This window comes from Strix aluco, chromosome 2 (genome assembly GCF_031877795.1).
Source record: "Strix aluco isolate bStrAlu1 chromosome 2, bStrAlu1.hap1, whole genome shotgun sequence".
In the NCBI taxonomy this organism is placed as follows: domain Eukaryota; kingdom Metazoa; phylum Chordata; class Aves; order Strigiformes; family Strigidae; genus Strix; species Strix aluco.
The window spans coordinates 72988190-73009368 of record NC_133932.1 but is presented as its reverse complement, the minus strand read 5'-3'; the positions used below and the strand labels follow the sequence as shown (position 1 = coordinate 73009368).

The 21179-nt window shown below is 48.3% G+C and overlaps 1 protein-coding gene and 1 long non-coding RNA gene across 3 annotated transcripts in view; one reads left to right on the top strand and one right to left on the bottom strand.

The window, feature by feature from the left end:
* Positions 1 to 4036, bottom strand: part of IRS2 (insulin receptor substrate 2) — a 38567-nt gene extending 34531 nt beyond the window's left edge. For both annotated transcript variants that reach the window (XM_074815319.1, XM_074815318.1), the window contains exon 1: positions 157 to 4036. In XM_074815319.1, coding sequence (XP_074671420.1) covers positions 157 to 3676 — 3520 coding nt within the window. In that variant the 5' untranslated portion in view covers positions 3677 to 4036. The remainder of the gene's footprint in view (positions 1 to 156) is intronic.
* Positions 4037 to 5056: 1020 nt separating this feature from the next.
* Positions 5057 to 20526, top strand: LOC141920235 (uncharacterized). Its single transcript, XR_012622266.1, has 4 exons — positions 5057 to 5225; positions 17810 to 17877; positions 19387 to 19774; positions 20479 to 20526. It is a non-coding gene; the product is annotated as an uncharacterized LOC141920235 (long non-coding RNA).
* Positions 20527 to 21179: the final 653 nt, after the last annotated feature.

The window sequence follows — 21179 nt, the reverse complement described above, 5'->3', positions numbered from 1 at the left end:
CCTCCAAAACTGTTTATTACAGGACATGTTGGGGGGGGGAAGATTTTAAGAAATCGAGGAGGAATCTGCTCTAGCCAACAAAACACGACCCCGCGGTGAAAAACAAACACTAAGCACCAACACACATGGCAGGCACTGTCAGACGTAGCTACTCACCTTTCACAGCACTTGCTTCTTTCAGGTTGTGAGACAGAAAGTCTATGCTGGCATAGGCGCTCATCTCCACTCCGTTGACGCCCCCGTTCAGGACGTGCCTGGCTTTCGACCTGGCTTTGTCACAGTTTGCCAGGGTCCCATCCACCACGTCGATGGCGATGTAGTTGAGGCCATTCTGGAAGCCAGCGGAGGTCTCCCGGCACATGGGGCTGCTACCCTGCTCCTCCTCCAGGCCTTCGCTTTTCCTGAGGGACACGTTCTCCACCGAGGCTGAGTTGTGCCGTTTGGGGTTGTGCGCGAAGGAGGGGGACACGGGGGTCACAGTGGTGGTGGAGGAGAAAGTTTCCGAGCTGTGCCTCCTGCGCCCCTGGGGATCCGCCCGGATGACCTTGGCCCCCCGGTTCGGGTCTGGGGGAGGGCTGGTGAGAATGAAAGCCTCCACCCCAGAGAGGGTGAGCCTCTTCACCCCAGCTGTGGGGCTGTTGACACGGGCACTTTCTGGTTTCTGAACGATGGGTTGGGGTGGGGTGGTGGCCATGCCAAAGGTCATCTCGGTGTAATCCCCGCCATCTGACGGGCTGGACGAACAAGCCACCCCCACAGCCGCCTTCAGGTAGCGCCCATCTGGCTGGCTGGTGCTGGAGGAAGAGCCTGGTGAGAGCGCTTCCAGGGAGCCCACCGAGACTGTGCCTGACTGGGAGGGCGACTGCGACCCAAAGTCAATGTTCATGTAGTCAGAGAGAGGGGAGCGCCTCTGCCCCGTGCCCGAGCCCAGGGAGGAGGCTGGGCTGTCGGCGGGCAGCGAGGGGGGAGAATAGACGGCAGCGTCCCCGAAGTCGATGTTGATGTATTCGCCGGGGCTCTTGGGCTCCGGCGGCAGAGGGTGCTCGTTCATGCTGGGCAGCATCGTCCGCAAGGTCTCCAAAGAAAGGCGGCTGGGCCGGGCGGCCCGCTGGCAACGCTGGCTCAGGAAGCTCTCGGTCCGGCTGTGCCGCAGGGGCGAAGGCACCGTGTGGCTGGAGGGGGCGAAGGTGCCGGCGGGCGACTGGCCCGCTCCGCACACTGCCTCCTCCGGGATCATCCTCCCCGGGGAGTTCATGAAGACGTACTGGTCGCTGTCCTTCCCCAGGCCCTGACTCTTGTAGGAGCGGGGTAAGGAGCTGTAGGAATAGCAGCCGGGCTTGGGGGGCTCGTTGGACCCGTGCCCCGAAGGGGCAAAAAAGAAGTCCGGGGGGGTGAGGGAGGGAGCCTGGGGCCCGTGCTGGGGGTCCCGAGGGGACATATTGATATAGTCGCCGTTACTCAGCCTCCCATCCGAGCTCTCCACGGACAGCTTGGAGCCGCACCACATCCGCATATAGCCGCTATCGTCGGGGGAGCTCTCCCCGGGCGAGCTGGTCTTGTAGCTGCTCCCGTTCCCGGGGGACCCGCCACTCACCCCCGCCCGGGGCTGCAGGATCTGTTTGGGGGCGGACACGCTGGTGGGGCTCATGGGCATGTAGTCATCGCTGCCCCGGCTTCCCTGTCCTAAGGCTGCGGCCACGCCGGGGGTCATGGGCATGTAGCCGTCATCATCTCCCCCTCCTCCTCCTCCTCCCCCCCCTGCCGGCGGCCCCAGGTTGGTGCTGCTGCTGCCGGAGCTGCGGTGGGAGCCGATCTCGATGTCCCCGTAGTCCTCGGGGTAGGGGGTGTAGGTCACTTTGGGGGATGCCCCGGCTTGGCAGGAGGGGAAGAGGCGGCCGGCGCTGCCGGCGAAGGTGGCCCGCATCAGCGTGTACTCGTCGAGGGAGGCGGAGGAGACCTGCGGCGGGGCGGGCCGCTGCCGGCACGGGGTGGTCAGGGAGTAGGTCCGCTTCCGATGGCCCCTCTCGGCCGCGGCGTCGGGGCAGGGCCGGTAGCAGAGGCGGCCGCTCGGGGGCCGCTCCATCGCCATGTAGCCGTAGAGGTCGGTGCCGCCCCCGGGGTCCCGCACCGGGGGGGTCTCGGCCACCGACTCGGGGGTGTTGCTGCGGTTGCTGGCGGTGGAGGAGGAGGAGAAGGGCCGCAAGTCGCCGCCCGGGCTGGAGCCGTACTCATCGAAGGACATGAAGCCGGCGTCGCTGGGGGAGCCGGAGACGGAGGCGCTGCCGCTGGACGGGCGCTGCGGGTGATGGGGGTGGGCAGGCTCGGAGCCGAGGCCGCTGCTGGAGGAGAGGCTGATGGGGCTGGTGGCGGAGGGGGGCGAGTGGGAGGCGGGCATGGACATGGAGCGGCTGCTCTGGAGGCCGCCGCCGGCCAGCACCGGCAGCATCTTCCCCGCCTGCCGGCCCCCGCCGCTGCTAAGCGTGTGCGAGCGGCTGAGGGGGGTCCGCACGGGGCCCGGGCTCATGGGGCTGCCGGCCACCGAGCCCACCCGGCAGCCGTCGCCCTCGCTGGCCGTCCGCACCCGGCACGGCGTGCACTTGGTGCCGGCACCGGCGGCGAGGCTGTCGGTGCGGGAGCGGCGGAGGAGGCCGGTCTGGCTGGGAGGCAGGTTGACCAGGTGGTGGTGGCGGCGGCCGGGCACGGTGATGGGGTGGGTGGCAGAGGCGCCGCCACCGGGCCCAGCGGCCCCCCCGGAGGAGGAGGAGGAGGAGGACTGGCTCTTGCTGCGGGGCCGGAACTCGGACAGCTCCTTCAGCGCCTTCATGGCCTCCAGGATGGTCTCGTGGATGTTCTGGGCCACCACCGAGTCGTCCGCCTGCATCCAGAGCTCGCCGGGGCCGGTGGCCGCCGAGCGCCCCACCTCGATGAAGAAGAAGCTGTCGGAGTGGCCGCAGCGGCGGATGTTCATCAGCTGCAGCGTGACCGAGGGCAGCTCGCAGTTGAGGCGCACGAAGCCGATGGTGCGGGCCGAGAGGCAGAGCCGGTGGACGCCGGTGAGGTTTTTGCTCTGCCCTAAGCCCTTGGGCTTCAGCGTCACCTGCCAGACCTCCCGGTAGGCAGCGGCGGCCGGTGTGATCAGCCCGTAGTTGAGGTCCTCGCCGGCGGCGGCCAGGGAGGCGGCGGCCGCGCTGCAGGAGGCAGAGAAGGGGGAGGCAAGGTGGCGATGGGGGGACCCCAGGCAGGCCGCCTTGCCCTCGTTGAGCAGGTCGGTGAGAGCCCGGTACCAGCCCTCCTGCTCCTGCTCGTTCTCGGCCGCCACGGCGAAGTACTCGTCCTTGGTGTAGAGGGCGATGAGGTACTTGTGCTTGGCGTCCGCCCGCTTGTTGATGTTGAGGCAGGAGTCCAGGGCGATCACCCGCTTGGGCGCCCCGGACTTGTTCCTCCATTTCTTCTCGCTCTCGTAGTACTCCAGCCGGGCGCCCCCCGCGCCCGCCGCCGCCGCCTCCTCCCCGCCGCCCGGGCCCCGCAGCACGAAGAAGCGCTTGTGGCCGTGCTTCTGCTTGCGCAGGTACCCGCACTTCCTCACGCCCTGGTTGTTGTTGTTGTTGTTGTTCAGGTTGGGGCCGGGAGGGGAGCTCAGGGGGGGCAGTAGCCCCAGCACGGCGGGGCTCGCCATCCCCGACCCCGCAGCGGGAGCGCCGCCTGGCTCCTCTCGCTGCCGCCGCCGCCGCCGCGCGGGGCTGGGGGGCCGAGCGCCGCGGGAAAAAGAGCGGGAGAGGGAAGCAAGCGGGAAAAATAAAGTTATTCCTTCGCGGGAAGAGCGCGGCCGCCCGGAGCCGCAGCGAGGTCCTCCGCCGTCGCCCCTAGGCAGCGGGTGCTACCGGCGGCCGCCCGGCGTCCTCCCCGGCTCGGCTACCGGAGGCGGCGCCGCTGCCGCTCCCCGGCCGCTGCTGCTGCTGCCGCCGCGGCTGCTGCCGGCGCCGGCGGGAGTTTCGCCGTAAGTAACACATCGCGCACCGAGTGCCCCAACTAAAGAGCAAAACAACACGTGACCGCCGCCTTACCGAGACGCTCACACACCGAGACGGGGCGGGGCGCGGCCGCCGCCGGCACCGCCCCGCATTGGCCGCCGCGCCACGCGACGGGCGGCTCCGCTCGCCAATGGGGCGGCGGGGCGGGCCCTCAAGTGCGAGGCAGCGACGCGCCGTTGGGCGGCGGGAGCCTCGCCCCCCCACCCCCCTCCCGCCCCTCCGCGAGGGCGCGTTCCCGCCCACAGCCTCCGGCCCCCCTCGAGCGCAGCGGGGCCCGCCTCCCCCCGCCATCCCCCCCCGGCCGCTGCTCCCTGCGCACACAGCCCGGAGCGTGCCGGGGGCGCGGGCACGGCGGTCCCCGGCGCTGGTCCTCGCCATCTGCCGTAGCCCCGGCGGGCGGGACACGGCGGGGGGGGCACCGGCGTAGCTGGCGGCGGCCATCAGGTGCTGCCGACCCGCCGGCCCCCCGCCCCCGGAGCGGAGCTTCCGAGCGTGCGTGTGCGCCCGCCTCCCCCCGCGCACCCACACACACGCGTGTGTGCGTCAGCTTTCCTCGCACACGCACGCACGGCGGCTCCCCCCCCCAGCCCCGCCGCCGTACTCGCACTCCTCCACCTGGTGTGTCAGCCCGCGCCCACGCGGCACGGCGTGCGTGGCCGCCCCCACGCCACCCCCCCCCCCCGCCACCGTTTCGCTCCCCCTCCCCGAAACACTCGCGGAGTCGCCGCCCGCCGCCCCCGGCCGCTGCCGTGCGGGCCCGGCTGCTCCCGCCCCCCGCCGCGGCTATTTACGTGCGGCGAGGAAATGCCACCTAGGGAGGGCGGGGGGCACTGTTACTTGGTTTTAATTAAATAAATTAATTTATCCCGGCGTTTCGCGTTAGCGGTGAATAAGAGCAGCGTCCGCGTTTCCTCTGGAAACCAACCGGCCCCGCCGGGGGATGACAGCACGGCGAGGCAACTAAGGAACGAGCGGCGGGGGTGGGGGGGGGGAACGCGGCCCCCGGCTCCGCCGCCACCCGCGCTCCTGTACGCGGCGTGCGGGTTCTCCGCGGGTCCCTCCCGCGGGGCGGGGGTTGGCCGGGGTGGGCGGCCGAGGTGCCTCGCTCGTTGACCGGGGATCCGCGCGTTATTCCGTGGGCCGGCCGTGCGCGGGGATCAATGGGCGCCTTTCTCTCCGGGCCGCCGCAGGGAGGTGAATGGCGGCGGGCGGGGAAGGGGCCCCGGCCGGGGTGGGCGGCGGGAGGGGCGGGGGGCTCGCCAGTCCCCTTTTTCCTGTGTGCGGTGGGAGCGGGGGAAGGCAGGGGGAGCGCGGGGGGCCCGGGAGGGGGCTGTGGGGCCGGGGTGCCCGCCTGTCGCCCCCCCGGTGTGGGCAGTCGCGGCTCCTCACGAAGCGCTGAGCGCGGCGTGGCGCGGGGAGCGCAGTAATGGCAACAAAAATCGGGGGGTGGAGGGGAAGGCTGCGGTGAAAACGTCCAGCCCGAGCTGTTTCTAATCACAGCCACATGCCCCCGCCACCCCGCTTCGCACACGCCCGGGAGGAGAGGCGAGGTCGGGGTCACCCGCGCATCCGTCCGCGCTGCCCGTTCCCGCGGGGCCATCGGGACGCGCATTCGTTTGTCGGCCTGCGACGAAGCTGAAGCAGCCGCGTTTGCGTGTAAAACCGCGGCAAAAAAAAAAAAAAAAAAAAAAAGAAAAAGTAAAAAGACGAAAGTGATGCGGCACCTCCCTCCCGCTGCCGCCGTGCGGGGCCGTGGCGGGGGCCGGGCCGTGTTGCCGGCGGAGCCGCCCGCAGCCCGCACGTAACCGGCTCCGCTCCCTCCTGCCCGAAATTCTCCGTGGTTTGGGTCATAATAACCTATTTAGAAATCAACAGCTGTAACCGGGCGGGAGGGGGGTGTGTGATTGGAAAAGACCACTGTAAATACCGGTACGCTGCAATAAAGCAGCTTTTGAAGAAGGACCTGTCCCTTCGTTTTACAGGGAAGTATTAACATTTACATACAAGGTAGTAATTACCTAAGGGGTTTTGGGGGGGGTGTTGGTTTTTTTGTTTTGTTTGTTTGTTTGTTGGGGTTTTTTTACAAAGGGGGGAGCGGAGGGAGAGAAGTAATTGGAGATCTGAGGCACCGACCTCTCCGCAGGAGCAAGAAGCGTGCCTGCAACCTGCAGCGATTCAGTGCGTAACCTTGGGCAAGTTACCTCTGACCTTTCTTAACGTGTGCGCTTCCTCACAGAAAACGTTGCTTACAATCTTTACAATCCTGGTAATGTTCTTTGATTTCTGTATCTGGAAAAAGGCACAGAATTGGTAACAGTAAAATTATTTTACGCATAATGATTGCATAACAGATCTCAGTAAGGGAAGTTTCATATGAAAACTTGGGAATAGTTGATGTTCTGTCTATAACTGCAATGGGCCAGACTATCTGCTGTACTCACACTACTGAAGACATAAGGGGAGTTTGTTACCTGAACAATTTCTTGCCACTCTGAGTGATCTGGGCCCATAAACACCAAGAGGAGCCCTTGTCTGGAAACCCTTGGATTTTTCCAGACGTTTATGAAATATGCTTGGTGACCTTGAGCAAGCATTCTTAGGTCTGACATGTAAAAAAGATGAATATTAATTCATCTACTTGATATTTCCATATATGTTATTCTTGATTGCGTTTGATGTACTGGCTGTAGCAGCAGAATTAAGTTTGCAAACAATTTCTATGACAAAGGTATTAGGATAGATTAGAATTAAAGGTTGAAGTTTATACTTTTTATTTCTGTATTGGCATTGATACAAGGAGCTGCTTTAGCAGTTCATTTTTAGCAGCGGCCAATTCATAACAAGTATTATTTTTTCTATAGTTATGCTTGGAGTTTGTTTTTTAATGTATAACTGGTACAGAACACAAGTGGGACTCAGGTGTGCGTAAAATTCAGGTTAAAAGGTACTATTGTTTCATGACCAACACTCTAGAATGAATGACCTCAGTTTACATAGGTGATCTGTCTAATTCAGAACTCCTCTGAATTGCTTTTCAAAACTATATCCCTTCTGGAAAATTTTCCTGGTCGTTTCAATGTAATTACAAGGACATTTAATTAAAATAAATGCACTACCACCACTCATCCATCCCACCTCTCAGCTACAGGTCACTGTTTCTACAGGCTGGCGTGTCTCACACTTCAGCTATTCCTATGCGTTGTGTAGCATATTAGCTTTCATTCTGAAATAAGTGGGTTTTCAGTGGTACAGTGGGCTGCAAATTTGGACAGTTGAAGCATAGCACATGCTGTCTTGTTCCACCAAGTAATTTCAGGCAGAACATAGGGGTGGACAAATAGGGACAGCAGCATCTTCAGTAAATGCAGTAGATTTGCCAGAGGATGTTTGCTTAAATCATTTCTGTAGAATAATTCCATCATGATGAAAGAAAAAATGATCACATTTTACCTCTCCCATTCCTTTTCTTCTGTCATATCACCCTGCCTCATCTCTTATTTCACCACATTTATCTTCTGGTTTGAGGTCTCTGCTGGGAATGCTTTGCTAATATACAAAGTAGACAAACAAAATAGTGCTAATGTTAGCATCTTTCCTGTCTGCTAAACTATGCTTTTGCCAGCATACTTTGATTCAGCGATCTCCTTTTCCCTCTAAGAAGAATAAACTGTGCTGGGTAATGGTCAGATTTATCAAAATATACTATGTGAGGGGCATTTACCATCAGTTATGTCAGTCATAAGATGCTACCTCCGTCCACCCAAAACTGGCAGAGACGTGCCTAGAAAATTATAGACCTTGCTTATGAAAATGATGAAGTTTAATCTAGATACAGCAAATACAGTTTTGCTGGCACAGAGCCTTACTGATTTCACGTTTCCATGCTTCAAGTACTTGGGGTTCCTCAGCTATATGTAAAAAAAAAAAAAAAAAAAAAGTGTGATTATTTCATTTATGTATAAATGTATTTTACCTCCATGGTTTTGGTTATTGAACTATATGGATGGATGATAAACAGTAGCCAGCAACAGTGTGTTTTGCAGCAATGAACTTCTCAAGCCATCAGTGAATTTTGCTTGGGAAGACTGTTTGCCTGAATAGTAGTTAAATGGTCAGATAAAAGTAGTACCTCCAGGGGTATGCAACTGGTTTTAGTTACATGTGGAAGCTTGATTCTACAAGTCTAGCACATGCAGGGTCCAGCTGTTGTTGTTGTGTTGTGTTGTTTTGTTTTGTTTTGTTTTCCCCACATTAGGGAGTTTGGAGCACCAGGACCTATGAATATGTAGCTATATTTAAATACTGTCCAAAGTCCCAGCCGGGCTACTTACAAAACACTTTCTGAGAGGCTGGATGCATGAGTAGGTTGAATTTCAAAATTTGTCACATCCTTTAAAATTACATTTTTGTTTTTTCTTAGTCTAAATCTCATTTTGAAATATCTTTCAATTTCAGGACAAGGAGTAAGAGTTGAAAGGGATGTGCTTGATGTTTGGCTTGGCTGTTGCCTTCTACCTGTTGCCAGGATCACAGAGCTGATGGTAGAGAAGCCATGGGAAAAAAGTGTAGAGAAAGATTATGTGCGTCAGCAACACTTTCTTATACTATCAAGAGTACAGTTACGTGTTCCAACAAAATAGAGTGATTTATATTTTGATGTCCTTGAACTTCTACATAAACAGGTGAAGTCAGTTTATTCCCTTGTACATTTATTTGCATACTTCTGATACAGTGTCATTCTGGTTATACATTTCATAACCTTACTCTAAGAGGACATGAACTCCCATCAACTTCTTTCTCTCTAACCTTTGACTGCTAATGTACCATGACTCTGGTACTACCCAGTTGTGAACTCTGTGTTAGAAGGGAGGACAGGCCATCTTTCCAGATAGTTTCATAAAATAGTTTGTTGATACTACTTATTTAGTAACTCTCAACAGCATGTTTTATTCCTCTATAGCCAGAGTAATGCTAAGGGATACAGTTGCCCTACCCCCTTAAACTGGGGCTACAAATTTGCTGCCATTTTTTTTTTTTTCCCCCTGGTCCCATGAAAACAATTATGTACATGAGGGAAAGATACTCAGAAATCGTAGACTCTGAAAATACTTATTTCTTAAGTAAAGATTACTTGGCTGGGTAAATACTGCACCACAGATTTTCAGAGAATTCTGGGTTAAATAAATTTGGGTTACAGTTATGCAACTTCGTGCATATTCAGTAATTCCCGAAGCTAATATTATTATTAGTTGTTTAAAATATATACTGAAACAATATCAACCTTTTTAGCTTGTACATTCTTATATGAGAGGGGAATAAAGCCGAGGAAAATCTGGAGCATACCTTATCTTCAGTTTATTATTTTTTGACAAAGATTTGGATAATTTTCTGCATTTAGGTAATTTCTTCCTCAAAATTTGTATTTCAAGTGGCAGGTTCAGATCCCTGCAGTCCATAAGCAGGCTGATACCTTGCGAGTATTTTAGAGAAAACACTGAGCAAAGTTCCTGTGGTCTGAACAGGGAGACAGTTCTTCTTCACCTGACAGGTGTACCCCAAAAAAGGCCGTTTTGGGAACACGCCTCGATTCAGCAGCGTGTCCCCAGGCGGGCCGGTGCCCGGGCCAGGCGGGGCGGGGAGCCTCCGGGACCACCGCCCGGTGGGCTCCGCGCCTCTGCCGTCTCCCGTGGAAATCACCTCCCGGGGCGGGGGGGCACCAGCTCCTGCCCCGCTCCCGCCCCTCTGCTGCCGGTGCGAAAATTACGCACTGGGGGCTGAGATGCGTCAGCGCGTCGCAATCACCAGGATTTTTTTCCTGGAACATCTTTTTTTGTCGGTTGCGAGTTTTATTTTGGTTTGCGTTTGAGTCCCCGTCCCCCACCCCACCCCACCCCGTTCCCGCCTCCCAAACGCATCGGTGCTGCCCCCCGCCGGCAGCGCCGCGACCGCTGCGGCCTGCGGGGAGCGGGGGGGCCGGGGCCTGCGGGGAGCGGCGGGGCCGGGGCTGGCCGTGCGGGTTGCCGGGGCCTGCCCGCCGCCCCACCCGGCTGCCGGGGCCTGCGGGGGGACCGGGGCCTGCGGGGAGCGGCGGTAACGGGGGCGGCTGCGGCCGATCGGGCGCCAGGGGGAAGCGAAGGTGCGGGGAGCGGGAAAAGCTGCGGGCCCCGCCGCCCCTCAGGCGCCCCTCAGAGAGGCGGGTGTCAACAAATAGGTTTTAAATGATGGGGGTTTGGGGAGGGGGGCGGGGGGATGCTGTCTTTCATTCCTTCGGGAGTGATCACCAATCTAAAAAAATACTGTTGCTTATTTAAAAGAAAAAAGCCTGATAGGATATAACAGATCCTGGTTTAGAAACAAAAAAAAGGGTTCATGAAGCACTAGAGCCAAATATTTTCAAGCAATAGTTGAAGTCTATAGCCCTCTTGCATATCAGAAGAACGGTAAATATCTAAGAATCACTGAAAACAATGCCCCTTTTTTCTTTTTTTTTTTTTTTTTTAAAAGAGATTTTGTAATGTACCTTTCCAACCTGCATGGATAGCCAAGATCTAGGGTCCTCCAGGGTATTTCTGTTCAAGAAGAGACCGATGATAGAAGTCAGTATGGTTTTGATGCAATATTTACAGAAAATTTACAAAGGCCTATTTGCCCAAACACAATAGGACTCCAACGAGAGGGTTTTCTGTGGTCTGCTTTTTCCAATTCTGTTTCTTTCCAGGTAGCATTCTGTTTGAAAATCTGTTTACTTTCTTCCCTTGGCAGGTTACTCCAGCCTCTCTTTCTGTTTGTTTCATACTGCTCTTGGAGGCTGTTTCCCAGCAAAACAATCCCAGGCATTCAGCTTTCCCCTCTGCCCTACAATTCATTTGGCTATTTGTCTTTGTTTCAGATGGCCTTTGCATCTGCTTTAGGTAGTAACTCTTTTTCTTCTAGCATTTTCTTTTTTTTTTTTTTTTTTCTTAAAAAAAAAGCAACTTCAGAAGGGAGCCTGACTTCCTCTGTCATTTATCTTGACATCAGGATAATTTTCCTAACAGCAGGGGTAATGCAGTCCTGGAGTAGATTGTCAAGGGATTTTTATAGAGTCCCCATCACTGGAGCATTTTAAGCTGCACAAATATTTATCGGGAATGACACAAGTACAGTTGTCCTGACTTAGGGCAGTGTGATAGTTTAGATGATCTCATGTTTACTTCCAGTCCTGTTTTATTGGATTTCTACGATATATGCACCTTATAAATAGCTCCAGGATTATTACTGCTGAAAGGGAAAAAACAGCCTTCTCTCTCTTTTTTTTTTTTTTTCCTTTTCCTGTCTACTTATTTGGTTGTGAAAAATAAAGAGTATAAAACTAGGATTATGAATTGTCGATTACTCTTAGTGTTTGAGATAAGCTATTGGTGCAATTCTTACTCATGCAAGACATTTGCTGGTCTAATTTCTGCACACGCAAGACCACCAGGGAGATAAAGAAACATTTGGGGGAAATAGAGTCACTACAGAGGAAAATCTTGCCTGCTTTTTTTCAATAAACCCCTTCAGTGGAAGTTTTATGTGAATAAAATGAGGAAGGCTTGCCCTCAGAATGGTCTGACTGCTTTCAAGGAGAATTATCATCTATCTGCATTATTTAGACAGCGTCTGGGAAACTCACTGCAGCCTCAGGCTCCCATTGTGCTAGACATTGTGTAGATGAGTAATTAATGGTGGGCCTCCTTCTGTTTTCTTTAATGTATATATTGTACATGTACAATGAATGGAGGAGGATTGCCGATGTGGGGAGTCAAATGGGAGAAAGGCGATTCTGCAGTCCCATGAACGGTGTTGCTGACAAGCAGCCACTTCAGCTTGCCAGTTGCCTAACTGATGGACACTGCAGGCATGCTCAGCATTTAAAGGAGAACTGAAAAGTGTCAACCTTTCATATTTTAGTGGGCTCGTATGCATGGGGAAAGCACAAAAGGCAACACGTGTGCTGATGGAAGAGGTGGAGTATCTTCAATATATTTTTGGAAGCATATTTTTTCTGACGTACAGCTTAGGTGTAACTATTAATTTCAGACAGATTAAGCATCACAACGACGAGTACAAAACTGCTGGCACTAGGAATTTTTGCAGTTTCATGTGCCTACAAGAGAGGTTGAATAAAACCTTCTCCCAGTCGGTGAGCATCATGGCTTAAACACCACACTGACTGGTGCAGGCTCTGTCATGGATGGCTGGATTGTGGGGCAGAAGAAGGAGGAGTGGGTATCTTCAAGATCCTTGTTGTAGCAAGCACTACTGTGATGGGAGGCACAGTAGTCTCCCATCTGTGTCTAAATAATAATAACTTGCTAAAAAAATTACTGTCAAGTATTTTCCACAAAAAGAAATAAAAAAGATTCAGGCATGTTCTCCTGAGTGCTCATGGACACAAACCAAAATGGTCACTTAATGTTAATAAAATATTCATGTGAACATTAGATTTTCATTACTGAAGTGGGAGACCACAAAATCAAATACAAGTGAAGAGAGTGCTTTCAGTTAAACTGCTGATTAAGCAAAGGAACAGCATTTGTAACAGGAGAGAATGAGGTAGACATGGCAAATTAACATGTTTTTAATTTAATTTGTTGCATTTAATCATACAATAAGGAAATGTTTCTGGGTGCCTCACTTCATTCCTATGCACTTGTCTTTTGAGAGACTTTTTGCTGACTTGTAAAATCTTTCAAGGCTACAGAAGTAGATTTTTAAAAGGTGAATAACTCCAAAACACAGATATTGCAAGAGTTGCTGTCATCTCTCAAAAGCAGCTGTCACAGAAGTGGATCAGTGAGCTAGGATTCAGGCCAATATGGTGACCAAACCAATTGGACTCCAGCTTCCACTGGAGTTGTATAAGGACCTGGAAGAAGCCTCAGAAATGAAGCCTCTTTTCCTTACACCCTCCAGTGAGCTGAAAGGGCCTTTCATTTCTGGTACAAAGTGTTCTGAGTTTGTTTGCTAACAAAACCTTCTTCTGTCCTAACTAACTTGGACCTGGTGAGAGATCCCTGGACTACACTGTAGTTTGGCCTTTGGTTTACCTTTCCCAGCCGATATATCTACCCAGCAGTTTCCTCTGCAACGATTTCCTGAGAAGGTGTCCCTCTTTGTGACACAATTACCTTCTTTGCTTTGTTTAGAAATGCATAAGCACAACAAATGTGCTAAACATGTAACTGTATCGCAGTGGTATAAATTACGCTGATGCGATTTATTGATTGTGGAAAGATCAGATAGTTTTAAAGTCAATGGTTGGCTGTCAAGTTGTTAATTGAACATTTGCTGAAAAATGCCTATGGGTAAGTGATCTAGATATTCTTGTAGGATAATCAAGTTTAAAAACAACAGTTGTCTGCTACCCTCCTGTGTTAGCTGTATTTAAAGAAATACCAGCAAGTTAAAAATCACACTCCCCAAAACATTCACACTCAGACATCCTTACATTACCAATCCTTTAGACTGATAATACTGAAATAATTTTACAACCCAATTCAGTGAGTTGTTGATTTTAATTGCTTTTTTACTTTCAGTTGGGGAAAAAAAAGGTTGTTCAGTTTCTCACTTTCGAAGGCTGTCTATAATTAGTTTTGATTTGCTTTTTCCATGTGCAGGTTCAACTTTGTAACCACTCTGCACACATACATCAAATTAACGTATTATTTTAAACAGGTATCTTGCCTCCAGTTGGATTTCAATAATTTAAAAAATCTTAAAATCTTACAAACCACTCCCTCTGAATTGCTTCAGCAAGACTCAGAAATGCACAACACTTGATGAGGCTCCCTTCTTTTTGAAAACCTGACAGAACTGACAATATTTTATCTCAAGTTCATTAGTTTCAGTAAATTAATCTCTGTCCCTCATTATAAATTTTTTAGTACTGTACAAACCAGGGGTGTTTTACATAAATGATAGAATCACAGAATGGTTTGGGTTGGAAGAGATCTTAAAGACAATCTAGTTCCAACCCCCCTGCTATGGGCAGGGACACCTTCCACTACACCAGGTTGCTCAAAGCCCCGTCCAACCTGGCCTTGAACACTTCCAGGGAGGGGGCAGCCACAGCTTCTCTGGGCAACCTGTTCCAGTGAAGAATTTGTTCCTTACATCTAATCTGTATCTACCCTCTTTCAGTTTAAAAACGTTACCCCTTGTTCTATCCCTATACTCCATGATAAAGAGTCCCTCTGCATCTTTCCTTTAGGCCCCCTTTAAGTACTGGAAGATCACTATTAGGTCTGCCCAGAGTCTTCTCTCCTCCAGGCTGAACAACCCCAGCTCTCTCAGCCTGTCCTCATAAGGGAGGTGCTCCAGCCCCCTGATCATCTTCGTGGCCCTTCTCTGGACCCACTTGAGCAGGTCCATGTCTTTCTTATACTGGGGGCCCCAGAGCTGGACACAGTACTCCAGGTGGGGTCTCACAAGAGCAGAATAGAGGGGGAGAATCACTTCGCTTGACCTGCTGGCCACACTTCTCTTGATGCAGTCCAGGATGCGGTTGGCTTTCATGGCTGTGAGCACACATTGCTGGGTCATAGTCAGTTTTCCATCTATTACTATTCCCAAGTCCTTCTCCTCAGGGCTGCTCTCAATCCACCCATCGTCCAGCCTGTATCCGTGCATGGGATTGCCCTGACCTATGTGCGGGACCTTGCACTTGGCCTTGTATGAACTTCATGAGGTTTGCACAGGCCTACCTCTCAAGCCTGTCAAAATCCCTCTGGATGGCATCCCTTTCCTCCAGTGTGTTGACTGCACCACACAGCTTGGTGTCATTGGTGAACTTGCTGAGGGTGCACTCTGTCCCACTGTCCATGTCACCAACAAAGATGTAAACAACAGTGGCCCCAACACCAACCCATGAAGAATGTGTACTCTGAGGAATGTACTCTGCATTTCCAGAAGTGATGTTATATCTGTAGAAAACCATCACAGTCCACAAGACCCATTTTCTCTCAACAAGCACATTCTATTTTGGTTTTCTTGGATAAATTTTATACTTTTTCTTAGGCTTAATGAGTCACTTAAGAATAGATATTCACAATCCAAGTTGTATTTGTTATAGCAGCATGGATTTTAAAGCAGACTGTAGGGTTCAGTGATCTGATGTTCTCTGCAGCACAACTTGTGATTGAGCTGCATTATAATATTAAAGTCTTCCTATACAGGCCTCAAGTAGCCATTAAGTTATATGCATAAGTAATGGGATAAGTGAAGAGATGCTGTTAACTCAGCTGGATTGAATCTCCCTGAATATTTGGTGAGGTGGTGTTCATCTCAGATAACCATAGCTGTCTAAAAGTTGGATGACTAATGCATTTTAGCATCTAGAGTTCCTGCAAAGTGACGAAGGGAGAATTATTCATCCTTTCGTCAGGTAGAGCTGAAGTCTAACAGTGAGTATATTCACAATATAGTGAATCTGGGTATACGTTTCTGTTAATATTGGAGGAGATAATATGTAGCCATATGCTGTAGGTATTCATTTGAACAATTGCAACTAGTAATTCAAATTTTTTACAAAGAATTAACTTTGTACCGGGAAGTTTATACCTGGTCGGATGCCACCTGCTCTCAGCCCTCACCTTCATGCCAGTTAGGGCATCTTTAGAGCTTCAATAGGCAGCATTAAACCCTAATGCCAGCATGGACTCAATAATGTATGCTCTGCTCATTTAACAGGAACATTCAACTTATTTTAAAAGAAGTGTTCAAGATATGTTTAATATCTGTTATGTTCATTTGTGTGAAGCTTTGGTATTAATGATCACAAAACAATGGCCTAAAAAAGGTATGACATATTTCCGTTAGACAATAATGGTCCCTCTCCATTTGCTGTAAAGGGACTCTGGAGAACTAGCTTACACTTTCCCCTCTCTTTTAGATGATCAAGATGAATATACGCATTTGGTTGCTTGCCTGTCTGGATACAATGTGACCACTTTGGAATTTATCGGAAAACTTGCGGAAACATTTTAGGCATTATGGGGCAAAACCCTGATGATTTTGCTAAAAATCAGAAAACTGGAAGACATTTGTACTTTAAAGTTGCTCATTGCTCTCCGAGTGCTGTGTGACAGCTGTGGGACAGACACTTAGCCAGCAAGGGAAGCCATGGGGGAGCAAAATGGAGACATTTCATTTTTCCCTTCTCCCTCCTTGCAGACGGTCTGTTGATGGCAGAGAAAAAAGGAAGACACCAGCTGTTGGATTATTGTTTCAGAAAGGGCAGAATTACAGGCTATTTAGAAGAGGGATTAAAAACAGAAGCCTACAGTATCCTTAGTGTGGTGGTGAACATGCTGAGGGACGAGGATGTTATTCATCAGTCTTTACTTATAACCTGTCTATTTGATCCCTTTTCATCTACATTGATCGTCACATTCCATACAAATGTCAGTGATTATTAGACTAGGTGATTTTTTGACTCCTGCAGTCTCCCAGCCCTGATACCGCTCCTGCCCTACATTTGCCTCTCCATTCCCAGTCTGCTAGATCTCATGCATTAACCATGAGATTAGTATACTTGCTCCTGCCTGACACTTCTCTCCATTTGGCCAACATCTCACCCATTTTTGCTGTAGGCTCTTCTGTTTCATGAACTGATGTACTAGATGCAGCTGATTGACAAACCTCTGGTTTTTCTGCTCAGATAGAAGATCATGTGTCAGATCAGAGAGGAAAGGCATCAAATCAGCATCAAAGTGTTTTTGTATATGCTTTCTCCTTTCCAAACTACAAAAGTGGGGTGAGACTTACAGAGATTCTTTATCATCATTCTTTTTTAAAGCACCACAGGAAGGGAAAAAGGAGTGGAAAATTAGTGTCTTTCTCTGATGCTCCTGGAAAAGGGAGACTGGAGGAAGAAGGAGGAATTAAGGGCTGGGGAACAGCTGTGTCCTCCCGTGCCAATGATGACTGCCCCAAAAGGGACCAGGGGAGCAATCCACCTCTCACACAGCAAATCCTGGGGGACCAGGAGAAAGGGAAATAAGCAGGACAGTGTCATGATGGGTTTTCCATTAAACATCTCAAAAATTTCAGCACTGTCTCAGGTTCTTGATTCACTCTGAGGCTTGCTTTGTGCTTACTAAAATCCAAAACCCCTAAACAAAAACACCACAAGGGCTAGCAAAGTTGTGCAATCTTATTTACAAATAATGTAGCCAATGTCTTGTTTCCCCAAACACAGCGATGAAAAACTCCCTGCTGTTCTTCTGTGCCTTATTTATGCAGATGTACATAACCCCCGCTAACCATTTCTCCATCCACTGTGTTTGCAATATATCCCAGAGAAATTGCTCTGTTTGTACAGTCCAAAACAGAATAATATGTGTTTGTAGGGTGATAGCTTTCATTGGTTTTGCCTTTCTTTATGGGGAGTTTAATTTGGTCTGACCACCATACCCATTAGAAGACCATCTCTGACCCCTTCCAGAATAAAACTGTGGATCCCATTAGCCAACTTCATGTTATTTTACACTAAAAATTGATCATCCACCATTGCCTTCCCATTTTTTTAGAGCCATTACTCCCCTCAGTCCTGCAAGCATAATCTATATGTCCTCATCCCAAAGAAGATGGCCTTTAATTGGCAATATTAACACCTATATTGTTTCTGCTTTGCTAGAAAGTTAAAATTACTTCCTGCTTGTAATCTGTCCTCATAATTTCTCTCCTTTTGTAATTTGCATAATTTAGAGGCATTACTAGAGTTTAGTTTATGGGGTTTTTTTCTCGTGCCATAGGTAAAAGCATTGAATAACAGTGTCCCAGACATGAAAGGATCCCTGTAGCACCACACTGGCACTACTTGGTAAGTTTCAGTTAACAGTTACACATTAAATTTCCAAGTTATACAGTTTAGTCTCATTTAATATGTTTTCTTGGGTTTGTTCTGGTGCTAATATTTTAATCAGGGTGTCATGTGGTATCAATGCTTAACAGAAGTCTGAAAGACATGGTTTTGTCAACATAGTTACCTTTATTAAACAAATCAAATAATCAAAATTCTTATCTCATAGAAGTACTATGCAGTTTGTTTAACTTAACCTGTTTTACATAAAGTCATGTTGACTAGCAGTAATTATGTTACCATGTTTTATTTCCTTATGGACAGGGTCCCATATCAGCTGTTCCATTCTTTCACACGGAACCAAGGTCAAATTAACTCATCTACAGTTACCCTGGTCATCCTGTTTACGCTGTTGAAATATCAACACGGCATTAGATTTTTCCAGGCCTGTTGGACTTCTCCAGTATGCCAAAGCTTTTTGCCAATGAGCAGCAATACAAGATTCCTTTCAAAAGCTTTAAATCAAGTTATCTGGTCCTGCCAGTTAAAAAAAATTAATAGATGCTCTTTACCATCCACTTAGGAGAGTGTCAGAATAGATGATACTTTGGCAATGCAGAGTCTATTTTCCTTTCTAAATGCAAACCAGAAATCTTCAATGAGTGCTTTTTCTTTTCCACAGCTAGCAATGAAACTGTATCATCACTAGTATTTCTATTGTCCTGAATAGTCCTACAGAAATTCATAATAAAACAAAGACATGTTCTTATTGTTTTTATCCCTACATTTTCATAGATATATTTAGTTTGCATACCAATATACTGCATTTATTAATGTATGAAATTTATTCATTTATATGACTGACTGTTGTCTTTCAGTTTTTCTTAGCTACAATTATTATCTATAATTTAAGCATTCTGTTAGTATGTGTATACACACATATATGTATATATACACGAATATACTAATGTACTGCTGTATGCAGTAATTATAATACACATACTAATCAGCACTGAATTCTGCATGCACATCTTTAATTATATCATTGCTATGTACTTCTTGACAAGTGTTAGTTTTGAGTTTAGTGAGCAATCACTTTCACGAGTCAGAATGAAGGATAATGCAGTATTATAACATGTTTTCCTTTGTGATAGAATTTTCAGTCTTTAAGTTTTAGAGGACCTAGGGCATTGTAGGGAATATGGAACAAGAGCTTTAGCACATATCATTGTATTAGAAGCCTTTTTATAGAGGCAGTGTTTCTTTCTTTATAGATATTTGTTCTTGGTCACAAAAGTTACGTGGGGTGGAAATCATATCACCTTACTTGATAACATAGATATCCACATCTAAGCTAGTCATTCCCTAGGGTGACCATGCCTCTGTCCATAGAGAAAAACAGACATTTTAGAGCTCAATGAATCTGACCTAGTTTAGATGCCTACATTACGGTGGTATGAATCATGCCTTAAAGTGCTTTTTCTCTCTTCTCTTCTTTTTTCCCTTTTCCTTTTTTTTTTTTCCCCACAGACAATAAAAGGAGCCCAAGTTGATTAGTTCTGATACAGTTCTTTGCACTGCAGACTTCTACATCTGGCCATCCATACTGCATTTTTCTTTCCTAACTGAAAAAAAAAAAATAGTTTGTTATATAATCATGAGGAAAAGAAGCAGATGAGCCTCTGAATCTTCAAGATACAAAAATTACTTCAAACCATTCATTTGCTTTACAAAAATTGCAAGCCAGACTATGATTCTAAGAAGGTTTTTTATTATTTTTAGTTAAATTTGATGAAAGAACTTAAAGTTCTTAACTAAACAGCTTTACATTGAAGTAACGATTATAAGTAGATATTTAAGGTTACTGTACGTCAAATGAATCACACTAAATAAATCAAGACATCATTCTCTAATTCAGGTAACTATTAATTAAATTCATTTAATCTCTTTTTCTTTGCTTTACCTAAGTATTATTTTTTATTTTTACTACACTTGAAAATGTTAATCTTTAAGTTTTTAAGGATTTAAAATGTGTTCAAAACTTAAAGCTTAAAATGAATTTGTTTCATACTACAATAAAGCTATAATGGCATGGATGATCCATAAGAAAGCTATCTGAAGGGATATGTTGAAGCTGATTTCAAATAACTTGTCTTAACCTACCAATTTGGTAAAAGATTTCAACATGCTGAGTTGGTGCAAATAGCTAGCTGGGTACACAGATTGCTTCAAAAAGACTTTGCCTAGTGGGTGAAGAATTTCTTTTACATTTGAGAATTCTGCTCTAGTGACGAAAAGACAGGAAATCCTGAAAAGAAACTGTTTTTTGCAACGCAGGTTTTTAAATTCACTCTTGGGCTCACTGAAATACTTTTGATAATCATCAATGCAGCTATTAAGCCTGTAATTTGAACAGAGAGTATTCTTCCTGGATCATAAAGTAGGAGACCTCTAGAAATAACAATACATTACAAACAATCTGTAAGTGAAATTCCAGTGTTAGAAAATACTTTTCCTGTCGATGATATTTGCTTGTTTGCTCTAGGGATTGAAAAACATTTCAAATAAAATAATTTATGTAAGTCATTTGCAATATTGACCAGTTTCACTCTTTTTATGCAGGCTGTGCCAACAAAACCTGTGGACAAGCCGAAACTTTCTCACTTTCTATCACCATATATAGGAAATCATGGCATGCAGGCCTTTAAATGAATGCCCCAAAGGCTTAAACATGCACAGCATCAGAGGTTCTTGTTGCAAGTGTATCTCTAACAACCAAGGACTTGAAGCAAGCAACAAATCTTACGACATGTATCATTTGTTACAAATTATGCAGCTGTGCCAAATGCTTGAATACCTCTGATATCTTCTGAAGCATAAAGCATTATGCCAAGGGCTACCCACCTATCTGAGTGGTGTAGATATCAAACGTAATTGATTTTGTTGATGCACTTATAAAGTATAGAATTCTTTTGTTTATACAGCTAGCTACTGACTCCTGATTCTCTCAGTATTGGTGGTACTTAGACTGGAGCCTTCCTGTGCTAATCTGGTTATGATCACACTGTCTCTTCCAGTGAGCATGGTAAGAACTAATACATTTAAGAATTAATGCATGCCATGCCTTGTAAAGACACTTTCATTTATATCTAATATACAACATTTCTATCATAATAGATGCTTTGTCAAAGGTTACAAAATACATATGCATCACCATTTTACACAGTCTTCAAGAAGACTTTTGCACATCTCTGCGGCCTCCAGAATTAGCTGGAGTGCTCCTGTCTTCCATAGGTAGGAGCATTCAAGGGGTATTATGTGCA